At 45.0% G+C, this 23723-nt stretch overlaps 1 protein-coding gene across 2 annotated transcripts in view; it reads left to right on the forward strand.

Moving 5' to 3' along the window:
- iars1 (isoleucyl-tRNA synthetase 1) overlaps window positions 1-23723 on the forward strand; it is an 80900-nt gene that overhangs the window by 30610 nt on the left and 26567 nt on the right. For both annotated transcript variants that reach the window (XM_053674201.1, XM_017450156.3), the window contains exons 15-26: window positions 303-376; window positions 4031-4225; window positions 5587-5673; window positions 5841-5924; window positions 9975-10119; window positions 11224-11344; window positions 12484-12575; window positions 13360-13437; window positions 13599-13720; window positions 17361-17463; window positions 17626-17709; window positions 23455-23629. In XM_053674201.1, coding sequence (XP_053530176.1) covers window positions 303-376; window positions 4031-4225; window positions 5587-5673; window positions 5841-5924; window positions 9975-10119; window positions 11224-11344; window positions 12484-12575; window positions 13360-13437; window positions 13599-13720; window positions 17361-17463; window positions 17626-17709; window positions 23455-23629 — 1360 coding nt within the window. The remainder of the gene's footprint in view (window positions 1-302; window positions 377-4030; window positions 4226-5586; window positions 5674-5840; window positions 5925-9974; window positions 10120-11223; window positions 11345-12483; window positions 12576-13359; window positions 13438-13598; window positions 13721-17360; window positions 17464-17625; window positions 17710-23454; window positions 23630-23723) is intronic.

A 23723-nucleotide genomic window follows, 5' to 3' on the forward strand; every position in this document is an offset into this window, starting at 1 on the left:
TATTACATTGTGTGAATATACAGATTTAGTATTAAATCCGGGCTTGGCTTTGCTTCTGCTCATGTACTTTGGCAAGAAAAAAATAGATCAGTTTCCTACGTCTACAAGGACAGAATTGGAAGTGTGAATCCTGCGCCGGTGGAAAATAAGCTTATTAGTGTTACCCATGAAAATATACACCTTATCACCCAGATATTTTAGGAAGTGTATTTTTACAGTCTAACACGTGTGTGTGTGTGTGTGTTACTGTTACTGTCAGATATAGAGTGACTGTAAATGAAGAGCTTTGTGCCTCTGCTCAGGTGGTGTGTGTGGGCTCCATTGCTGAGCTGGAGCAGTTGACGGGAGTGAAGGTTGCAGATCTGCACAGAGAAACGTAAGTCACATGATCGTCTTCCTTCCTGAATACAAATACAGCTCGTTAAAGGAATCATTTGACCGAAAACGAACGTTCGCAATGTTCCCCTAAGCCGAGACAGATTTGCTTCTTTACCTTTCTTTATGGGACTAATGTAAGGTCTAAATTGTGACACACTCCCTCAGAGTGCAAAATAACTGCATAAAGTAATTAGGATATCATGCCCGGTAAGGAATAAAACATGACGGGGCATTCTGTTGTAGGAAACGCTGGGGTGAGAAGCACATCATCGGGTTTATTTGTTTATAGTAACAGTTGTTGTGGAACATCTGCAAAACAAGTTACTTCCTTATCACTTATGTTATAGCAGCTATAGACCTGCCGACCTTTACATCATTTTTGTATGTAAGTATTCAACCCCCGTGCTCCGAGTTTACACAGATGAAACGAGGACACTATTACCTTATCATTGGCATCCACCTGTGAATCATTAAAGTCACTGTCACATTTTCTGCGTTAAAAAAACCCCCATTATTGAAATACTGGAGCTTAAGCTCAGTGTGTCAGATCACTTCTGAGAATTCTCATCGGTGTGGATCTCGTGTGGTGGAACGGAACCAATAAAGCTGGACCCTTGCTTCTTCTCACTCACGGCTGGTGTCTTTTTTTCTATCTCCAACTGGGCTCAGAGGTAGATGTGAGTATTGGCTTCTATGTTGAATTTTAAGTGTTTTTGGGTAATAGGCTAAATTTGAGACAGCAGCTCATTGGTCAAGCTGTGAATCTGAAGAAAAATGAAGACCAAAGAGCATTCTACAGAAGTTGGGGGGGGAGTCATACAAATGCGTAGAATAGTGAAAGGATACACAATAATATCCAAGTGTTTGAATATCCCAGGGAGCACGGTTGGATCAATAATCGGGAAGTGGAAGCGGCATCACACCACCCAGGCACTGGCGAGAAAAGGCCGCCCCTCAAAACGCGGCGCTCAAACAAGCAGGAGACATGTGAGAGAAGACACAGAGAGGCCAACAGTCACGTTGAAGCAGCTACAGAGTTCAGCGGCTGGGAGTGGCGTAATGGTGCACCGGTCAACCATATCAAGAGCACTGCATCACACTGGCTTGTGTGGGACTTTGTCAAGAAAGAGGTTGTTATTCAAAAAAGTACCATTTGAGAGCATGTCTGGAGTTTGCCAGAAAGCATGAGAGTGACCCAACTGATAAGGGGCGGAAAAAAGTTTTGTGTTCAGGTCAGACTAAAATGGAGCCTCCTGGCCAAAACTCAAAGCACTGTGTGTGGTGAAAACCTAAAGCTTTCCATGCCTCAAGACTCACCATCCCGACAGTGAAGTATAGTGGTGGCAGCATCATGCTGTGTGGATGCTTCTGGTCAGCAGGGACTGGGCATCTTGTTAGAATTGAAGGAAGAAGTGATGGAGCAAAATATAGAGGAATACTGCAAGAGGAAACGGGGAAAAACTGCTTGGGAGGAAATTCACCTTTCAGCAGAACAATGATCTCGAGGACAAGGCCAAAGCGACTTTGGAGTGGCTCAAGAACAAAAATGTCCTACAGTGGCCCGGTCAAAGTCCTGATCACAGTCCCGTGTAGGATCCGTGGGACTGTTTGAAAATTGCAGTCTGTAAGCATCACCCAAACAACCCGAATGGAAGAATGGGCCAAAGTCACTCCAGCACTGTGTGCAAAGCTGGTACATGCCTATCCCAAAAACCTGAAGCTGTTATTGCAGCTAAAGGCGACTCTACCAAATATTAATGCGCGGAGGTCGAATACTTATGCAAGCAAATTATTTCACTTTTATTATTTTTCAGATAAAATCTTGCCCGACATAAATCCAGTGTCGCCTTACACTAATTGAGTTTCAGTGTTGTAAAATAAAATGTCAAGCAGAATGAATTTGTAGTCCATTTGTAATTCAGTTGGTCAGGGGTCCGAATACTTTTGCGAGCTACCGTGTGTATGCGTGCGTAATATGTACATACTGCATGTATATTAGGAATGCGACAGGAACGTTCGGTCAGAGCCGAGGAAAAGTGCTGCTGCTCATTTCTTTTGGTTAAGGTGCAGACACTAGACGATAAAACACGTGGGTACGTGCTATTATAAGAAGGTAATCAGCGACAGGGTGGTGTTTTGGGGGCTCCGACATGAAGCGGAGTAACTGAAAACGTTTGCATGGACAGCGACAGCAGTAATCCAGTTATCGAGCTTACTCTGAGTAAGACAATATTGTGATTAAGGTGTTTACATGAGTCGCTTTTAGAATACTCCTTTCATGTTCCCGTTTTGCATGTTCTAGAACATAGTGCGATTAACGCGATTACATCACCTCGACGTTCCTTCCAGAATTTCACGTATCGATGTACAGTTGGTCTTCGTTATGGTACCGCGTACAGTTTGGGGTGTTTTTCCATTTTTAATTACGAAAGCCTCAAGTACGGTTAATTATTTGTCGTGCTGTACGTGCAAATAGACGACTGCTTGAAGCCGTGGGCCGCGTCCCAAACCGCGTACTTGCCTACTATATAGTAGCCGAGATGCATGTATGTCACCTACTATACAGTAGGTAAGTACGCGGTTTGGGACACGGCCGTGCTCTCTTGTTTGCCGTCAAACGGTCGAGCGCTGCCGTGTGTGATTGTGTCCTGTTGCACAATGCGGTGAAAACTCTCACACGTTACGACGTCACGACGTTAACAGTGTGATTAAGGCGTGTACACGTCTGTAACGCACGTCGATAATGCGACTAAAACAGGAATACTCCACACGACTTAATTCCATCTGCATTTACTCCGAGTGTGACTTTAGTCGGCTTAAGGTCATCAATAATCTCTGTTTACATGCTAGTTTCTTAATCAGAATATCGTCTTAATCGGGTCGATATCGGATTATCGGCGTCCATGTAAACGCACTGAAACCTCAGCAGTTTGTTAACACTAAGATTTTCCGATTTATTAAGGAATGACGTTTTATTTATTTATTTTATCGGTTTATAGCTGCGTTTAGTTTTGACTCTGGAACGTCTGCTATTCAAGTTCGTTTCTGTTACGAGTTAAGTTATAAAAGCTGTAAACATTTTATTCGATGAATAACAGCTTATTTCTTATTAATCTCCCTCGACCTTACTAAGATGGGGAAAAAAAACCCCATCCTTGTCATGTTACAGAGGAACTGCAAAAGCGTAAAGCCCTCTGTCCCTCCGTCCTACCAGGAAAAATCTGTTTACACGGAGCATCGGCCATACACGTCCCTGTACGAGCTGTTGCTATAGAAACTCTAACGTGCTAGAATGAGCACGTTGCTATAGACCCATGATTTTAATCACAATCTGCACTTCTGTCAGAGCTGCTATAGAAAACTCCAAACCTTCTGACCGATCATAACGGAGGACTTAACCGAGCTCTGGTGTAATATCCTTCGTATTATTGTTACTCATTTATTACGTAATTCCCGCCCCTGTTCTTTCTTCTGTTCTACTGATGGAGCTCCTGGTACACGAGGTGAGGGAAAGCCAGATTAAAGACGCAGGTCTAGCAGCCGTTTTTAAATGCTGTGAATGAATCGCACACCTTGTGCGCAAATTTCAAATAGCTGCGTTCTTATTGCATTCTCACGATTTTCTCCTGCTCCTGTTTGTGTGTTTTGACAGCGTGGACGGTTTAACTATCCCGTCCCGCCGTGGGAAAGGCGAGCTCAGGAGGATCCCGGAGGTCTTCGACTGCTGGTTCGAGAGCGGAAGCATGCCCTACGCTCAAGTGCACTACCCTTTTGAGAACAGGCGCGAGTTTGAGGACACTTTTCCTGCAGACTTCATCGCAGAGGGGATCGACCAGACCAGAGGATGGTGCGGGGTCACACACCAGCTCTATAACACGCCGCGTCACGGCAATCCGTTTGACCTTCACACTCGATTATACAGCGGCTAACCGGCGAACGCTCCGATCGCATTTCCGTATTCGATTAAGGCAGAGTGGCGTTTCTGATCCGCATAGGTTTTCATCAGTGTGTGCGGGTGAATCATGTAAACATCTCTGTGTAAAGATCCTTTTAATAAGCTAAAACGGGAACTAAAATATACTGTACTTTATTAGACCAAAAACTTGTCTTTTTTTGGACACAAGCATCAGAACAAAGTGACGTGAAATGTTCACAGAACTGAGGAATAAAGTTTTAGTCATGCAGTAAGATTCTTCACAAGGGGGAGCTAGCGTAGCAGCACGACGGAACACGGGAGTTTGCCGTTATGACTTGGGAAGGAAGATGATGTGACCGGATGCTAGATAAAAGAATCCGATCCGGTGAAGAGGCCTGCATAAACACTGAACTCTAGCGGTAGTGTGAACAAGATGAGAAGTCCTGCAAAACACTACTGCAGTTACGTATCGATATAGTGCCATTTGGAATCAGTCATCATGTGACTCTTATAAGAAGCGTATAAAGCATGGCAGTGGGAAAAGCAAGACTGGCGTATTTAGCGGAAAAATGAACGATTTGTAGCATTGTAGAGCTGGATTAAGGAGGAGACCTAGACTAAGAATCTTTCTTTGTTTAATTACAGAGAATAATGACCGGTAGTGTACGTCGAAACGAATCCAAAAAGTAACACTTATACAACAAAGAACAAATTAACATAGAGACATCCAAAAGGAATCAAAAAACACTTCAAATTACACAACAAAATTTGTCAGCGATTCTCTTTATTTCGCCTCTAGAGGCCGCTCTCATAGTGTAGAATGACTGCGGACCTTTCTAGGCCGCTCCCGCAACGGACACAAGTTACCGGTGACCTCTGACCTACGTCTCCTTACAGGGACACCTCCTAATAATGTCATGTTACTGTCGTCTTATAGATGATGTTGAGACAGAACAGAACCTGGGTGATATTTATTAATTAGTGCGCCAGAGATTCATGGATTTCATTTCATGGGAACAAGCTGATTTTTAATTGCGTTTGTGCGTTTGTGTCGTGAAAACATCATAAATAGTAATACACGGTTAATTATAGACGTTTATCATCAGTGCATGCTGATTTGTCCTCCTCGGAAATGCCAGTCCGTTAATTCTGCTCCAGTTCCCACGTTTGAAGCGTTCCTGATATCGTGATCGTATTTTAAAGACATCTAATGGGAGATCACGTTGTTATAAAAACCAGCTTCTTTCCGCCTTTCCTCACACCAGCTTTAACATGAGAATGTTGTTTTTAAGGTTCTACACGTTGCTCGTGCTCTCGACCGCCCTCTTCGGTAAGCCTCCGTTCAAGAACGTGATCGTCAACGGCCTGGTCCTCGCAAGGTAACCGTCTCTCGTTTCTGGCAGTCTGTTCTCAGTGTGTAACTGTATCCACGGACGGGTTTTATTTTAGCCAATGGAACGTCCTGGAGGCGGAACCGTAGCGCCGATGACCCGGAAGCGCTCGGCTCGGTTGTGGTGTCTGTTAACGATGCGCGTTTTCTCCACAGCGACGGCCAGAAGATGAGCAAACGAAAGAAGAACTACCCGGACCCCGGTGTGATCGTGCAGAACTACGGCGCCGACGCGCTTAGGTAAGGATCCAGCAAATTCAGTGTGACGCCGAAACAAAGCGAAACATTTTTAATCAAAGCCTCGGAAGCTCCACCGGCGGGAGCCATATGGATAATGAATAAAGCAGCGTTGCATCTGTGCATGCGAGTCAGTTAGTTCCAGGAGACGCCTGATTGATCATCGCCGGCTCCGGTTCACTTCAGCCTGTTGGTTTTGCTGTTTTGCTTCCACGTACGTTTATTCATCTGGTGCTTCGGGTTCCAGAGTGAGTACTAGTTAAGTGCAGTTTAAGCACAAACCTTGAATTCTACTTCAGGACCATAAAATGTGTACCCTTATCAGAAACTAAGGGTTCTCTGAATGCGCAGAGTAGAAAGCCTCTTGTGTTCTGTTGCACACATAACATTCGCCTGCTTTTCCCGATAAGATATTCAGCTTTTTGTTTAAAACTTGGTTGTTTAAAAAAAAAAAAAAAAAAACCCCACTGCTGTGACGAATCTTCCTGTGTACTCAAATTTCCTTGAAATGATGAAACACGTTTCATCAAAGAAAAGCAGCTCTTGACTTCCCGCAGACTGCGGTAGCTCTGTTCATAAGTATTGGACCTTTTCTCAGATAGTTTCATGTGATATAAAGTTATAGTAATAACATAACGCATGCAGCGAGCGCGGAAGAGGCACAGCCGAAACTGCAGGTTCCAGGTAAAGAAGGACTGAAAGGAGACGACGTAAACATTTGTGCCTTCATTGCCATGTAAACTTATGGAAGCGAGAGAGAAAGGATTGTAGAAAGGAGGGAGGGAGGGAGGGAGAAAGAGACCAGCAGAGGGAGAAGGATTGAAAGAGAGTGCAAGAAGGGGAGAAAGAGAGCAGGAGAGAGAGAATGAGAAAAAGGAGGGGGGAGGGGGTGTGAAGGTGAGCGAGGAGAGACAAAGTAAGGGAGAAGCAGAGAGGAAGGGGAGAGCAAGGGAGAAACAGGAGAGGAGCGAGAAGGAGAAAAAGGAGAGAACGCGAATAAAGGAGAAAGGGAAGGAGAGTGAAGGACTGGGAGAAAGGGATGGTGAGAGAGAAGGGGGGGGAGAGAGGGGAGGAGGAGGAAAGAGAGAAAGACGTGGGAAATGGGAGAGCAGGAAGAGGAGGAGAGAAAGAGGGAAGAAGAGATGGAGAGAAAGAGAAGGAGATGGACTAGGGGAGAAAGGGAGAGTTATAAGGGGAGAGAAGGAAGGTGAGAGAAGGGAAGAAGAAAAAGAAAGAGAAGGGAAGAAAGATGGAAGCGGGGGGCGGGGCTTTCCCCAAGTATGCTGTTTTTGTTCACATTAATCCATTCTCTCTTCAGAAGACTGTTATGCTGATAAATTGCACAAGGCCACATTTATTCCAGAATCTTCTCCCATCTCTGTCCCGTCTGTCCTCACCAGCACCTCTGTCCCGTCTGTCCCCACCAGCGCGTCTGTCCCGCCTGTCCCCACCAGCGCGTCTGTCCCGTCTGTCCCCACCAGCGCGTCTGTCCCGTCTGTCCTCACCAGCACCTCTGTCCCGTCTGTCCTCACCAGCGCGTCTGTCCCCACCAGCGCGTCTGTCCCGCCTGTCCCCACCAGCGCGTCTGTCCCGTCTGTCCTCACCAGCACCTCTGTCCCGTCTGTCCTCACCAGCACCTCTGTCCCGTCTGTCCTCACCAGCGCGTCTGTCCCGTCTGTCCTCACCAGCACCTCTGTCCCGTCTGTCCTCACCAGCGCGTCTGTCCCCACCAGCGCGTCTGTCCCGCCTGTCCCCACCAGCGCCTCTGTCCCGTCTGTCCCCACCAGCGCCTCTGTCCCGTCTGTCCCCACCAGCGCCTCTGTCCCGTCTGTCCCCACCAGCGCCTCTGTCCCGTCTGTCCCCACCAGCGCGTCTGTCCCGTCTGTCCCCACCAGCGCCTCTGTCCCGTCTGTCCCCACCAGCGCATCTGTCCCGTCTGTCCTCACCAGCGCGTCTGTCCTCACCAGCGCGTCTGTCCCGTCTGTCCTCACCAGCGCGTCTGTCCTCACCAGCACCTCTGTCCCGTCTGTCCTCACCAGCGCATCTGTCCCATCTGTCCTCACCAGCGCGTCTGTCCCCACCAGCGCCTCTGTCCCGTCTGTCCTCACCAGCGCGTCTGTCCCGTCTGTCCCCACCAGCGCCTCTGTCCCGTCTGTCCTCACCAGCGCCTCTGTCCCGTCTGTCCCCACCAGCGCCTCTGTCCCGTCTGTCCCCACCAGCGCCTCTGTCCCGTCTGTCCCCACCAGCGCCTCTGTCCCGTCTGTCCCCACCAGCGCCTCTGTCCTCACCAGCGCGTCTGTCCCATCTGTCCCGTCTGTCCTCACCAGCGCGTCTGTCCTCACCAGCGCGTCTGTCCCGTCTGTCCTCACCAGCGCGTCTGTCCCGTCTGTCCTCACCAGCGTTTCCGCTTTGCTACCTGACGCACAACACAGTAAGATGAAGTGTCCTTGCGGTGTTGCTGAACTCTCTGCTTTGATCACTGTAAGTTGAAAATGGCATCGTAGTTCATGGGAATGATTCCCTTTTCCTGGGTTTGATGCACTGCTGTCTTCCTCGATCAATACTCACTGACTTGTCAGTCATAAATCACAGGATGTTTTCCAGGAATGAATTCAGTGCAGTTCAGTAGAAGACTGAAGGGACAGAGTTAGTTCTAGTTTACCAATCAGGCTGGTAGGGAGGGGATGGGATTTTCAGACAGAACATAAATTAGAACTTGCAGAAATAAATTAGTGACTGAACTGTCTGTAAATGTTTGTGTGCCTCTGTTACTTTGTGCATTCCATACTTTTTTATACCCTTTCTCAGTCAGTGGAGAAGGTGTGGTCTGTGTGCTGTAGCCCTTGTAAGGACGCGTGGCCTCTGTGCTTTAGCCCCAGGGAAGGAGGTGTGGCCTCTGCGCTTTAGCCCGGGGGAAGGGGGTGTGGCCTCTGCGCTTTAGCCCGGGGGAAGGGGGTGTGGCCTCTGCGCTTTAGCCCGGGGGAAGGGGGTGTGGCCTCTGCGCTTTAGCCCGAGGGAAGGGGGTGTGGCCTCTGCGCTTTAGCCCGAGGGAAGGGGGTGTGGCCTCTGCGCTGTAGCCCGAGGGAAGGGGGTGTGGCCTCTGCGCTGTAGCCCCTGGGAAGGAGGTGTGGCCTCTGTGCTGTAGCCCCTGGGAAGGGGGTGTGGCCTCTGCGCTGTAGCCCCTGGGAAGGAGGTGTGGCCTCTGCGCTGTAGCCCCTGGGAAGGAGGTGTGGCCTCTGCGCTGTAGCCCCTGGGAAGGAGGTGTGGCCTCTGTGCTGTAGCCCCTGGGAAGGAGGTGTGGCCTCTCGACCAACAAATTCATTAGTTTACAGGAACAGTTTCGTCTGCCAATTTACAGAGAAACACATCCAGTGTAATTGGGAAGAACTTTATCATTGCAAGCGAGGGAAATGCAACCAAATATTAAGTGTTATTTATCTTAAATTACTTATCTGCACCTACACTTTTGCTCACCTAAAAATTTGATGGTGTGGTACAAAAGGTTCTGTTTCGAGTTCTTTAACACATCTAGATGTAAATACCAGGAAATAAAAGCTGAAATCCTACTCTCTCGCCCCATATCCATCTTTTGATCTCAAACCCGAATGTCCTTGGTGTGTAGCACAAACAAATGTGCTGTTCCGATAGTTTTGGAGTGGACTGGGACAGATGCAGCTAAAGCAGTTAGGGTTTTCTTGATGGGGCTGTCTTGGAATCTGTTTTTTTCTTTTCTTGTGACCAACACTGACAGTTTAAGGTAAAAGGCCTGCAAGTGCCACTTCATAGGAAACCGGTTTTACACAAATACACTGTGGAAAAAATGCTTGACAACAGTTTTCCTATATTAAGAACACAAAAGCAATCAGGCGAGGAGCATAATCACGTAGTTGTTGCTGTTGTTGTTGCTGTTGTTGTTATTATTATATATAATTACATCTCATTTGAAAATGGTCAAACCCTATGAAATTGCTCGACTAAAGCCAAAAAATCTGCTCCTGATCTCTATCTCTATAAAAGGCTTGCAATCGAAACGATTTTTTCCTCTCTTTGTAGGCTGTACCTAATCAACTCTCCGGTGGTCCGAGCAGAAAACCTGCGCTTTAAAGAAGAGGGAGTGAGGGACGTACTCAAAGACGTTTTCCTGCCCTGGTACAACGCTTACCGCTTCCTCGTGCAAAATGTCCTGAGGCTTCATAAGGTAGAATTATCGTGCTGAATTTTAATTTTTAAACCTCAACGCCACTACTGTGTTCAGAGCGGTCCTTCAACTGTGGTCATGTGGTCCGAAGATGAAGGGCAGTTAACACACAGTGTGCAAGTGTGTCTAGCTGTCCAAACAAACTAGTAGCCTACTTTCAACCGGTACGATCCTGTCCAGGAAGTTACGAGCATGAAGCTGTAATCGTATCGCTCCACACAGCCTGTTGGTGTTAATATTATTGATATAATTTTGCTCCTAACCAAATATAAACTGCAGATATGTATCAGGGCTGCACAATTAATCGAATATCGATCTCCATGATGATTTTGACCGCCCACGATCACATGATCACGATCGACTGCGGTATTGACTTTTAAAGTCCGTCCTCCGCTCATAGAAAACTCCGCTGCAGATCAAATCGAGCCCTTCCTAAACTCACAGCCAATCGCCATAGAGCGGCGCGGGGATGACATCGTTTTGTAACGCCAAAACACGGAAACGAGTTAGCATTTTAGCGCTTCCGGTTCCATCCCGGTTGTACATTAGCTGGAATGTAGCACAACATGGAGGTGAAAGCAGCGGTCTGTTGATTTTAAATGCGAAATATGTTGTGCCTAAAATCAATGAATAATCTCAATATCGATCACAATAATCGGGATTATCATCTTGGCCATAATCGTGTGTGTGTATATATATCAGGTATTCACTGCTGGTCAGTGGTGGCTCAGCGGTTAAGACGTTGGGCTACTGATTGGAAGGCCGTGAGTTGAAACCCCAGTGCCGCCCAGCCACCACTGTTGAGCCCTTGAGTAAAGCCCCTTAACCCTCAGCTTCTCAGATATATAAATGTAAGGGCGTCTGTGAAATGCCACAAATGTAATGTAAAATAAGACTGCAAATCAAACGGATAACCTCATTCATAACTGGATAACTTTAGTGCTTTGCACTACTGAGTGGATCGTGAAGTTTTGAATAGTCAGCAATACCAGTGTTTTGCGTGGATTATTGCGGTGTATGTTAAACTGTCGAGGACAGCGGAAGACACAGACTGTCCTCGCTTAACAGCAGCTAACTCGACCTGTTTTCGTCTTTGCCGTTTAGGAAGAGGACATGACGTTCCTGTATAATGAGAACACGGCCAAGCTGAGCGACAACATCATGGACAAATGGATCCAGTCCTTCACGCAGTCGCTCATTCAGTTCTTTAAAGCTGAGATGGATGGTGAGGAAACCTCAGAGAACGCAAGTAGATCGGTTCACGTGCGGCACGCGCCGGAGAAGCCGTGCTCTGTTCTTCTCTACGCGCTCGTGTCGAACGATTAGCGTTTCAAAGCGTCCCTTCTTTACGTCCTCGAGCGTCATTTATTCGACAGTAAACTTCTTTTGTTGTGTGTGTCTGTTTTATACTGCAAATGGGAGAATACTTGGTAAATGGTCTGCACTTATAGAGCGCTTTTTTAACCTTTTGAGAAACAGTTTAAAACGCTTTGCACAACCGCATTCACACACACACTCAAACAGCAGAGGTAACAGAGCTGCCATGCAAGGCGTTAGCTTGCCATCGGGAGCAACTTGGGGTCCAGCGTCTTTACCAAGGACACTTCGGTATACTTAAAGCTGCAGTCCCCAGAATTTTTGATAAAGATTTTTTAAAAATGATGCCGGAGTCAGAGAAGAAGAGAGAAATTTTCTGCGCGGCTGTAAGTTGCCGTGACAATTCTGTATCATGGGTATCCGGTTTGATTTTGTTTGATGTATTTGTACACATAAACCCCAGCTGTGCGCCTACACATCAACTGGCAGGAGCCATAGCCAATCAGAGCAGAGAGATAGTGTGAGAGTGTAAACAAACTCGACAGTGAGCGAAACGGTGCGTTCAAGTCATGTCGGAAAGATCGTATTCACGAGTCGAACGCCACCACAAAGTCGTAATTCCGAGCGGGGAAACTCGGGTTTTCTTTAAGCGCCAAGTATCCGAGTCGGAGGCGTGTCGGTAAGAAAACATGGTGGAATCAGCAGATGCAGCGTCTGTAGTTGATGGTAAATTTGTTGAAGTTGACCGTTTACACCATAACAAGCTAACCGCCTGCACAAAATACACTAGCACTGTACAATTACAATATAATGTGTAACGGTAACTTTACAGTGGCTTTATAAATTGATTCAAAACACTTAAAAAATAAATAAATAAAAAAGCAAAACACACCTGATGCACATTCTTTGTTCTTCTATTTTCTAGAAGTAGAGTTTAAAAAAAAAAAAAAAAAAAAAAGCCTTGCTGTGTTGTTTTTTTTTTTTGTAGTTAATTGTGTGTGTGTGTGTGTGTGTGTGTGTGCGCGCGTGTGTGTTCTTGTGTCTCAGCCTACAGGTTGTACACCGTTGTGCCGAAGCTGGTGAAGTTTGTGGACATGCTGACTAATTGGTACGTGAGGACGAACCGCAGGCGTCTGAAGGTAGGCTGAAGTGTGACTCTCACTCCAGAGCAAGCTATTCCTGCCCACTCTGTTTGATTTCAGGGCGCGTTGTTATGCAACACCTCTATTAGAAGTCTGAAGCTTTCCTGAGTGATGGATTCACTTCTATATGTTACACGGTCACGGGCATTAGTTTGCGACACTGGAGCGGTTTTAATGCTTGTAGGTTGTTTTGATGGGTTGTTTTTTTTTGGGGGGGGGTCCATGTAGAGAGGTGTGAAGACATAAAGCAGAGAATTCTGATTGAATTATTAGATTGTGTTTTTCTCTTTGTAGCTTTGAAGGTAATCGTATTTTGCTTTGCATTAAGGATGCGTAAGCCATTTTAGTAGAAGGCTTAGCGAACGAGCACATTACAAATCGGTTAAGGTGACCGTTCTAGCATGTCGTCTGTAGTCATAATTTGTAGTCTGGAAATTACAGAAGGTATTTAGAAGTCCTAAATATAGACAAAGACAACCCGATTAAACAAGTGATCGACCAACGAAGACCGCTCCAAGAGCAGGACGTGTAATAGTCCACGATGGAGTATAATATTTTTGCCACATCTGTTGAATCTTTGTCTACTTTGAGGACTTGTGTGAAAATGTGATGATGTTTTAGGTCATAGTTCTGCTGAAAAATAGGAAAGTCTGATGGGTGCACAAACTTTAATCACCTCTGTAAATTGAAGCATGTATATGGTTGAACATGAGCAGAGAGCAGCACTATATTCTATTAGCATGACTTTTTAATAATTAGCATGTTCCCTTTTCTCTGTCAGGGTGAGAGCGGTTCTGAAGACTGTGTCTGGGCTCTGGAGACCCTCTTTAGTGTGCTGTTCTCCATGTGCAGACTGATGGTGAGTGGTGTGTGTGTGTGTGTGTGCGCAGCTCAGTCTTAATTTAGCTTCACACTGTGCTCAGTCTCGCGGCCTTGCGGTGACGTGTGAGGCGACTCGTGGAAAAAAAGGAAGTGAGCTGAATCCGTTTGTAGTAGTATGAATGTCTGTGCCCTCCTTAGGCTCCCTTCACGCCGTTCATCACTGAGCTGATGTACCAAAACCTGCGTCACCTGATCGACCCCGCATCCGTAGAGGAGAAAGACACAGCCAGCATTCACTACATGATGCTCCCTCACGTCAGGTACGGTGTCTCACACCGACGCTGAGAATTTTCTATCCATCCATCCATAGTGCTGTGAAAATGAATTTCTTCTGTTTTTGTGTACATCTCGTACTAAATAGTTTTAGACCACATAAAACAAAGGCGACCTGAGTAAACACACAATATAGGTTTTATTCATTAATGTTTTTTATTGAAGCAAAAAAAAAAACAAAAAAAAAAGGTTGTCCAACACCTATCACCCGTGTGAAAAACTATTTGCCCCCTTAAATTTTATATCTGTTTATGCTACCTTTCACCTTCCACCACCACGCTTGACCATAGGTATGATGATGTTTTTGTGAAATTCTGTATTTGGTTCACGCCAGATGTAACAGTTCCGCTTTCGACTCATCAATCCACAGAACATTCTCCCAAAAGGTTTGAGGATCATCAAGGTGTTTTTTGGAAAAATTCAGACAAGCTTCAATGTTCTTCTGGGTTATCAGTGGTTTTCTCCTCACCACTCTTCCATGGATGACATTTTTGCCCAGTGTCTTTCTGATAGTGGAGTCATGAACTTTGACCTTTATTGATGCAAGAGGTCCTTTAATGTTCTCCTTGTCTCTTTTGTGACTTCTTGGATGAGTCGTCGCTGTGCTCTTGGAGGAATTTTGGAAGGTCGGTCACTTCTGGGAAGGTTCACTACTGTGCCGAGTTTTTCCAGTTGGAGATAACGGCTCTCGCTGTGGTTCTTTGGAGTCCGAGAGCCTTTGAAACAGCTTTGTAACCCTTCCCAGACTGATGTATTTCAATCACCTTCTTCCTCATCATTTCTGGAATTTCTTTCAACTTTGGCATAGTGTTCATCAACTTCATGCTGTTGAAAAGTTCTATTTAAGTGTTGATGTGATTGAACAGGGTTTGCAGTAATCAGGCCCGGTTGTGTCTCGTCCAGCTGAACCCCGTTATCAATGCAGTTTCATATGTTTGGGGAATTAGTAACTACGGGGGCAAATACACTTTCACACAGGCCCAGTTGGTATTGTATAACGTTTTTGCTTCAATAAATAACATTATCATTTAAATACTGTGTTTGTGTTTACTCGGGTTGCCTTTGTTTTATCTTAGATTCAGTTTTAATTTCTGAAACAATTTAGTATGAGAGATACACACAAACAGAAGATATCAGGAAGGGGGCAAATACTTTTTCACAGCACTGTATCTATCTAGTATGCAGTGTGACAGATACAGTAATACACACAGGGCTTCTAGTTGTAGCTACTTTGCAGCCCCCGTCTCTGGAGGCCTTCATGACAATAATGAATAATTTATCTATTTATTAACAATACTAAATATGATATTGTTTACTGTTGAATTGTGTATTTAGGTATTTTAATTCATGCATTATTATATATATATATATATATATATATATATATATATATATAATGTGTGTGTGTGTATATATATATATATATATATATATATATATATATATATATATATATATATATATATATATATATGTGTGTATATATATATATATATATATGTGTGTGTGTGTGTGTATATATATGTATATATATCATTGCATTTTATTTATTAATATACTAAGTTTTTTTTTTTACATCTAGTCCACAAGACACAATAATAACTGAATTTACACACATGAACCAGTTCAGAAGTTTACACACCCTTGATTATTAATCCCGTGTGTCGTCACCTGGATGATCAGCGACTGTGTTTATGTTCTGTGAGAGTTCTTCACGAGTCCCTTGTTCGTCCTGAGCAGTTAATCTGCCCACTGTTCTTCAGAAAAATCCTCCAGGTCCGGCACATTCTTTACTTTTCCAGCATCATCTGCATATTTGACCCCCTTTCCTTTTAACAGTGACTATATGATGTAGAGATCTGTATTTTCACACCGAGGACGGCGGAGGGACTCGTACATGACTATTAGAAAAGGTGCAAACATTCACCGATGCTCAAGAAGGCAACACGATACTTTAAGCGCCGGGGGTGTAAACTTTTGATCAGGATGATATCGATTAAACACGTGGATGTTGACCTGCCTGTCGCACCTCCTCCAGTGCCCATAGGTTTACCGCCCTTCCTTCAGCCGTGCAGCCAAAACCATACAGGCGTCCCCAGTGTCTAAGGCTGTGACGAGCCCCACTGGCACCTTTTTAAATTTTTTATTCAGATCCAGACTTCTTTACATCACGTCATGCACTCAGGAAATGAACATTTTAATGAAGAATCCGATCGTCCTTGCAGATCTCTGGACCAGTTTCAAATGTCCGTTCTCATTCGCCTTTATTCTCTGTTCTTTTCTTATTTTTCCTCTTCTTTTTTTTTTTTTCATGTGCGAGCTGAAAAACACTGAGTCAGTCGGGTTTTCTTTTCTGAGGTAAAGCTGAATAATGATGTATAAGACGACTTTATTTGCACACACTTGCCTTCTGTCAGGAAATGGGAAGGATAATTGTTTAGGGATGGGAGGATGGAACATTTTCTCTCTCGCTCTCCCTGCTGCACCATGACTTATGAAGCTGAACTCTGCCGAGGCTTTGTTAGGAAACTGCGCTGAGGTGTCGATCCCTCGACAGTCAGGTTATAAAACGAGACACTGAATAACTCCCTTTATTCGCCAGAAGCGGCATCGGCGCTTCTTCATTTGAAACGGATCTCCTATGATTTAAAAATAAAAAAATAAAAAGGGTCCTGGTCTTGCTGAAATTGGATCTGCGAGTGTGACATTGTATTAAATGACACTCGGTGAGGTCCTCTGAGGTCAGAGCGAAGCAGACTATTAGCATGCATATCCAGAAGCCCATGATGCACTTAGGAAATAAACTTTTGCTGTGAAGGATTAGATTGTCCTTGCACATCCCTGGGCCGCTTCCAGATGTACTTTTCTCATCTGTGTGTAAGTGCTTTTACTTCAATACCTCTAATGGACGCAAGTTTGTACGCCGGCGCGTCTTCCCGAAAGACCTCACAAACTTACGAAGTGGTCCGCGTTAGAGTACCACTAGTGTTGTTGAGGATTAATAGCCTTTGCAGTGGTGATCCAACAACAGTGGTCAGGACTGAATTCAGGGTCTCTTTAAATGGGGTTGTTTTGTTGTGGTTTTTTTTTTTGTGATTGTTGAGGCCAAAAACTGTGCGATTCCAAAAATCTGCGAAAAACTACCGTCATTACATTATAGCAGCCAGTGCTATCTTCCAGGATGACTCCTCCCCCACGTACAGGGTACCAGAGTTAACGAGTATGAAGATGAGAGAAATCATATGCTGTGACATTCACGGTCACCCGATCTCAGCCTACTTACGGAAGGTGTAGACAGCGTTCTCCACCACTGTCATCAAAAGACCAATTAAAGGAAATTTCTTTCACAAGATTTTACATTTCTGGAATTTTTGGCAGACGCCGTTATCCAGAGCAACTTACATGCATCTCATTTATACAACTGAGCAGTTGAGGGTTAAGGGCCTTGCCCAAGGGCTCAACAGTGGTAGCTTGGCAGTGCTGGTGCTTGAAGTCCTGACATTCTGATCAGTAACCCCGAGCTTTTATCCACTGCCCCAAGATTGGTGTTCCTTTTCCTTTTGATTCATCATATGACTCGTTTAAAAGAAGTGTCTTCACTAACCGAACCTTTGTCCTGACCTTAAGGGAGTCGCTGATCGACAAGCACATCGAGAGCGCCGTATGCCAAATGCAGTCCGTCATCGAGCTGGGTCGAGTGATCCGAGACAGGAAAACTCTCCCTGTCAAGGTGCGTCCTTATTAATCACCGCTCTGTCTTTCTCTATAGTGCGGCTTTAAAATAAGAATCCTGTCGAATTCACTGTAGTGACCTCTATCTTTCTGTCTTTCCATCCTGTATCGCACAAGCCCAAATTCAGAGATGTTCCGATGAGATGTTTTGTATTTTTAGTATCCCCTCAGGGAGGTGGTGGTCATCCATCAGGACCCCGAGGCTCTCGAAGACATTCGGTCCCTGCAGAAATACATCCTAGAGGTAATTTGGTGCACACGTTACACCGCTCTCATACATTTCATACATGCTTTTATGTTCTACTATTTATAAATTCGTGATCCTGAAATGTTTGTCAGGGTGGTATTTATCAGTTGTGTAGTAGTATTAGCAACTGCGGCGCAAGCTAGCAAAAAAAAAAAAAAAACTAAATAAAACAATGGAATTTGTTGAAACATGATGAAATAATTCCGTTTATGGTGTGTGTAGGTTTCAGATATACAGGGTTGTTTGGAGTTGGGGGGGGGGGGGGGGGGGGGACAGCTTGGTTTAACCCTACCGAGCGCTGCTGTGCTGCTGCTCTTAGACGTAATATTTGCGTTTATATTAATAGCATTTGGCAGACGCACTTATCCAGAGCAACTTAGATTTATCTCATTTATCCCACTGGTTAGTTGAGAGTTAAGGGCATTGCTCAAGGGCTCAGCAGTGGTAGCTTGGTAGTGCTGGGATTTGGACTCTCGACCATCCAGTCAGAAACCTTGGCCACTGCGGTCTTACCACCACTCATACCGATAGAACTGTAACATTTATAACAGTAACAGATTTCACCGATTTTTATCTTTACTTCAGTCACAATGAATAGTTCTGGATATGGAGCCTTCAGGTCTCCTTCCAGTGTCGATCTGATGGCAGGTGTGGAGAGGTTCGCTGCCGGGAGTGTAAATAAGATATTAAGGGAACAGTATACCACAAACATCGTTTTTAATGCTACAGATTTACAATCAGAAGGCATATTAGCGCTTTTTTTTTTTTTAAACGTTAATAAACGTCTTCTATTTAATATATACTCACCATCCACTTTAATAGGAACACCTGTGCCCATGCTCATTCATCCAGTTATCAAACGAGCCGATCATGTGGCGCGTGTGTAGTGCGTAGAGTTCATAAAGATACAGATCGAGAGCTAGAGTTGATGTTCACATCTGAATGGGGAAAATGTGAGCTCGGTGATTTTGACTGCATGATCGATGTTGGTGATGAAGCATAGACCTCGGTTTGAGTATAAGATGTAGGGGGGAAAAAACCAAAACATCTAACGAGCAGAAGTTCTGAAGGTAGTAAGGCCTTTTTGAGGAGAGCGGATGGGCCAAGGAGAATGGACAGACTGGTTTGAACTGACAGGGAGGCTACAGTAACTCAAATAAGCACTTTTTATAACTGTGGTGAGCCGAAAAAGCATCTCAGAAAGCGCAACACGTCGAAACCTAGCGCTTGGATGATCTACGACAGCAAAAGACCACGCCGGGTTCCTCTCCTGTCAGCCAGGAGCAGTTATCCGAGGCTACATCGGGCTCAAGATCGCAGCTGAAGATTGATCTGTGTTTCCCCCCTGTCTTTGAGTCCCCAGTTTCATTAATGTCAAAGACACTGAGATCACATGATCATGGTTCATGTTCATTAGAGAACCTGACTGGAGTATTAGTACTTTCTATTCAACTCACAACGTTAGCAGAAGAGGAAGGATGTCATGGCTCTCACTGCAATTATGATTCTGCTTGCAGGCATCAGAGTGCTGTAAATTTGTTTACAAATAGGTCCTTTAATAACACGCCATTACTTTTCATTTTACTGTTGACAGCAAAACAAATGATTTGAAACCAGTGACGACGTACAGTACTGGGATCCTGTAGAGCAATGTGTATACAAATCCACACTCGAATAGATCGTGTATATTATTGAGAACGTTGATTTCAGACTTTTAAGCGCTAGTGCAGTCGTACACGCAATTTCGACAAACTATTAGAACCCGGGTCTAGCTACTTTTGCCGGCATCTACTAGACAGTCTAGTTTGTTTGTCCCAGTGTACGAGTGTGCCGTGGTCTGAGGGAACACGCGAGAGAGTTGTATCGGTGTGAGGTCAACATGATCGAGTGAACACACACAACCTGCAGTCCTTCATCTCCTCGCACAAGTGGCGAGAATGATAGTGGAGGTGGAACTCTGGAACTAAAAATAGCAGCGTTGTGACTTCGTGCATTGCCACACGCCTGCTATTGATCTGCTCCGAAACCTCAGTGCGTTTGTGCATGTGCTCAGTGTATAACCCACAGAGCCACTGGATGTTCAGTAGTCTTGTCTGTACTGAAAATGATCATACGGTGTGTAAGAGATAAAGCCCAACAACGTGTTTGTCGCTGTGGTTGCTTTAGAGCTGGGATTACCTTTCTGATCTGCGTTAAAGGTGCCCCGATATCCTAGCCCCATGTATGCGACCGACTCTTTCTCTTTTTCCGCAGAACACAGACACGATCAAACATGGCTCAATTACTTGCCTTACTTCAGAAGATAATAAACGATAATCAACGATGCGTCTTATCGACGTCGTCGAGAAAATAAGCGCCGACTTGTGTGTACTTTTCCTCTGAACTGCTGGTTCCAGTTACAAACTGACAGGAAATGCGTGTTCTTTTCTTTGATAATTCATACCGTGTATCGTACACAATCGTCCTGCCTCTTTTGGAGAGTGCCTCTAAAGGTTTAAGAGCTCAGAAGCCTAGCGGATCTGCACGTCGGGGTGGGTAAAGGATCCGGTGGTGTTTCATCAGGAGGAGAAAACCTCTGTCGGTATAGGGAGGGTAAGTCGAGATCAGCGAACTCATTTTTGCTAACATTAGCGGTACTTGTTGCTAAGATGAACTTCACGGTTGCCCCATAATGCAGGTAGGTAGCTAGCTAACACTGCAATGAGGCAGCATGACCGGGAGGATCTGCTGCACTGCTGTTTGTTAAAGATGAATTGTACGTAGTGAAGTGTATTAGGACAGATGATTGTCAGAATATATTAAGAGATCATGAATCTTCTTAATGAAACAGAGACACAGTAACAATCGATGCAAGTGAAGCGCAACGGTTAAAGGGATCGTTCGCGCAAAAATGAAAATTCTGTTATCAGTTATAAGACTGTCATTCATCTCCAGAACACAAATGCAGACATTTGTAATGGAAGTCTGGGCGATTTCTGTCCCTCTGTTTACAGTCCGTGTAACCGAAACGTTCAAACTCCAACAAATTCATAGAGACATCGTAAAAGTAGGGCGCACGGTGGCTTAGTGGTTAGCACTCAGTGGTTCGCCTCACACCTCCAGGGTCGGGGGTTCGATTCCCGCCGTGTGTGTGCGGAGTTTGCATGTTCTCCCCGTGCTGCGGGGGTTTCCTCCGGGTACTCCGGTTTCCTCCCCCAGTCCAAAGACATGCATGGTAGGTTGATTGGCGTGTCTAAAGTGCCCGTGGTGTGTGAGTGTGTGTGTGATTGTGCCCTGTGATGGATTGGCACCCTGTCCAGGGTGTACCCCGCCTTGTGCCCCATGCTCCCTGGGATAGACTCCAGGTTTCCCAGTGACCCTGAAAAGGATAAGCGGTATAGAAGATGGATGGGATCGTAAAAGTAATCCATGTGACTCCAGTGGTTTAATCCCAAAGCATCCATGCTAGGCAATCAGAAACTAGTACTTTCCATGAGCATTGTATTCAATATCCATATAATCAATATAATATCGAATATGCATGATCTTGCTGTCATGGCCACTTCAAAAGATCATCGCTCTCCTGCTTCCCCTGCAGTGTTTCGCGCTGCCTTTCAGAAGGCAGTATACGAACAGCTGTCTAGTGAGGCTGAGCATTTCTAAACTTTTCTGTAGGAATGACTGATGTTTGCAGACAGTTCAGCACAGTTGTTCGCCACAGCATGAATGAGCAAGCGTGTAGAGCTGCTGGAGGTTATTGATGCCAGGATCTCCTCAGTAGGGGCAATATGTAGATGTGACCTTTGTTCAGACTCTCAGAGCAACTCTCACATGACGCTCATGGCCATAGCCAAACTTCCAAACAGTGTACTGAATGTAATCACATGTAGACATGTGCCAATATTCTATCACATTCATTTTCAAGTTTTTACACCTGTATTTAGGCATCAAATACTACACGGTTCCCTGTATCCATCCATCCATCCAAAAAGTTAGTGAGGATTATGACCATCTCTACACACGGCTTGAAACTCGTCTCAGAAGTTCTGTCCGGTTAGCATTTGACTTACAATGAATTCTATAAATATCCTCTCAGAAATCCTGTCAGGTTTTTTCATTTTAGCGAAGCATTACGAGTGAATATTATCACCCTGTTCTGAGCATGACTCAGAAATCCTGTCAGGCTAGCTTATGTAAGCTAGCTGGCTAGTGCTACAACCTATAATTTGTTGGAATTTATAACTGTGACTTAAAAATCCTCTCAGAAATAATGCCAGGTGAAGTTATGTTGGTTAGCTGGCTAGCATTAGAACTGTGGATTGAGAATTTATGGGTGTAGATGACTCTGGCTAACGAGTGGCTCAGTGGTTAGCACGGTTGCCTCATACCTCTGTGTTGGAGGTTCAAATCCCGCCTCCACCCTGCGCGCATGTTCTTCGTGCTTCGGAGTTTTCCTTTAGGTTTCCTCCAGTTTCCTCCCCGGTATATTTCCAGTTTGTCCTTGGTGTGTGAATGGGTGTGCGATTGTACCCTGCGATGGGTTGGCAACCCGTCCAGGGTGTCCCCCGAGTTCCCAGAGATAGGCTCCAGGCTCCCCAATTCTGCGTGATGTATCTGAATAGCTAGCTGTGATTTGACGTGTTGGATTATCGACATTATTTTGGCTAAGGGGAAACGTATAGTACATTTAAAAAAAATAAATAAATAAATTTTTTTGCCGAACTGTTCCTTTAAGTGCGCCTTTTGCTGTTAGCCCAACGTGTTTCTCCACTTTATACGATTGCCGATGGATGCTTTGTTTGTCTCCCTAAGATATAGGAATAGACAACTGTTCAGTAACACATGCAGTCATTATCAGCCATGTTTTATTTACGTAACACGGGCGGCTCAGTCTCGATTTCTACATCGGAATGACGGGGCAGCAATAGGAGCTGTTATGGCTTTCCGGTTAGGGCTACAAAGACCCGGTCTCGATATTTATGCTTGGCTGCTCGACTCGGAACAGCGCGTATACGGCGGAAGTAGTTTGGCGATGGCGCATGACTGGATCGGGGCGTCTCTGTATTGGTGAAGTCTGATCCCATGCGCTAAATCCCGCTGCATCGCATTAAACAACCTTAATTCGTATAATATTGAAGTCTTGGCTGCTTTGAATGTGTCTTTCATACTTCAGATCATCAATCACAGATGTAAATATGCTTCATGTTGTCTTGGAAGATGTCATTTACACTGCGCTAAGGGAAGCAGCTTGCACAGTGATTTGAGAGTTCTGGAGGCCACACTATGGAACAGTAACTTCACTTTCTTTACTAGATTGAATTAAAGCATTTCTTACCTTAGCTTTGTGCAAAGTACAGTCTCTTGTCATTTAATAAGACTGCTACATTTGTTATGGTTTCCTGCTTCTCCCCGGTAGCTCACCACTTTTTTTTTTATATATATATAATAGTGTACTGCATCCATTATATATGGCATATATTAGTGTATGTTGTGTATTGCATCCTTGTTCGGAGTGATATCGACGTGCTTTGTTAAGGGCAAACATTTTAACGTGTAAACATTTTAATGCGTGTGCTTACTGCATCAGCGAAATCAGTCCGCGCACTTATTTCTCTAATGTTTTGTTCAATAACGATCAATAAGTGAAAGCCAATATACTGTAAGACAATAAGACGAAGCCATACTGCCGCCGCAGTCTCGCTTCACCTGCTGCGTATTAACGCGCTGAATCATGCTTCTGACGGGCGCTTTCTCCGTTTGCAGGAGCTGAATGTGCGCCAGCTCACCCTCTCGGCAGATAAGGATAAATACGCCATCCGGCTGCGGGCCGAGCCCGACCACATGGTGCTCGGAAAGAGGCTGAAAGGAGCGTTCAAACCCGTCATGGCCGCCATCAAGGAACTGAAAAGCGAACAGCTAGAGGCCTTCCAAAAAACAGGTAGGTACTGTCGCTATGATAACAGTAAACCTGTGCATCCTCAGTGCTGTAATCACACAGAGCTTTTCGAGTCTCGTTTGTGATCTCAACGTCC

This window comes from Ictalurus punctatus, chromosome 21, assembly GCF_001660625.3.
Source record: "Ictalurus punctatus breed USDA103 chromosome 21, Coco_2.0, whole genome shotgun sequence".
Classification (NCBI taxonomy): domain Eukaryota; kingdom Metazoa; phylum Chordata; class Actinopteri; order Siluriformes; family Ictaluridae; genus Ictalurus; species Ictalurus punctatus.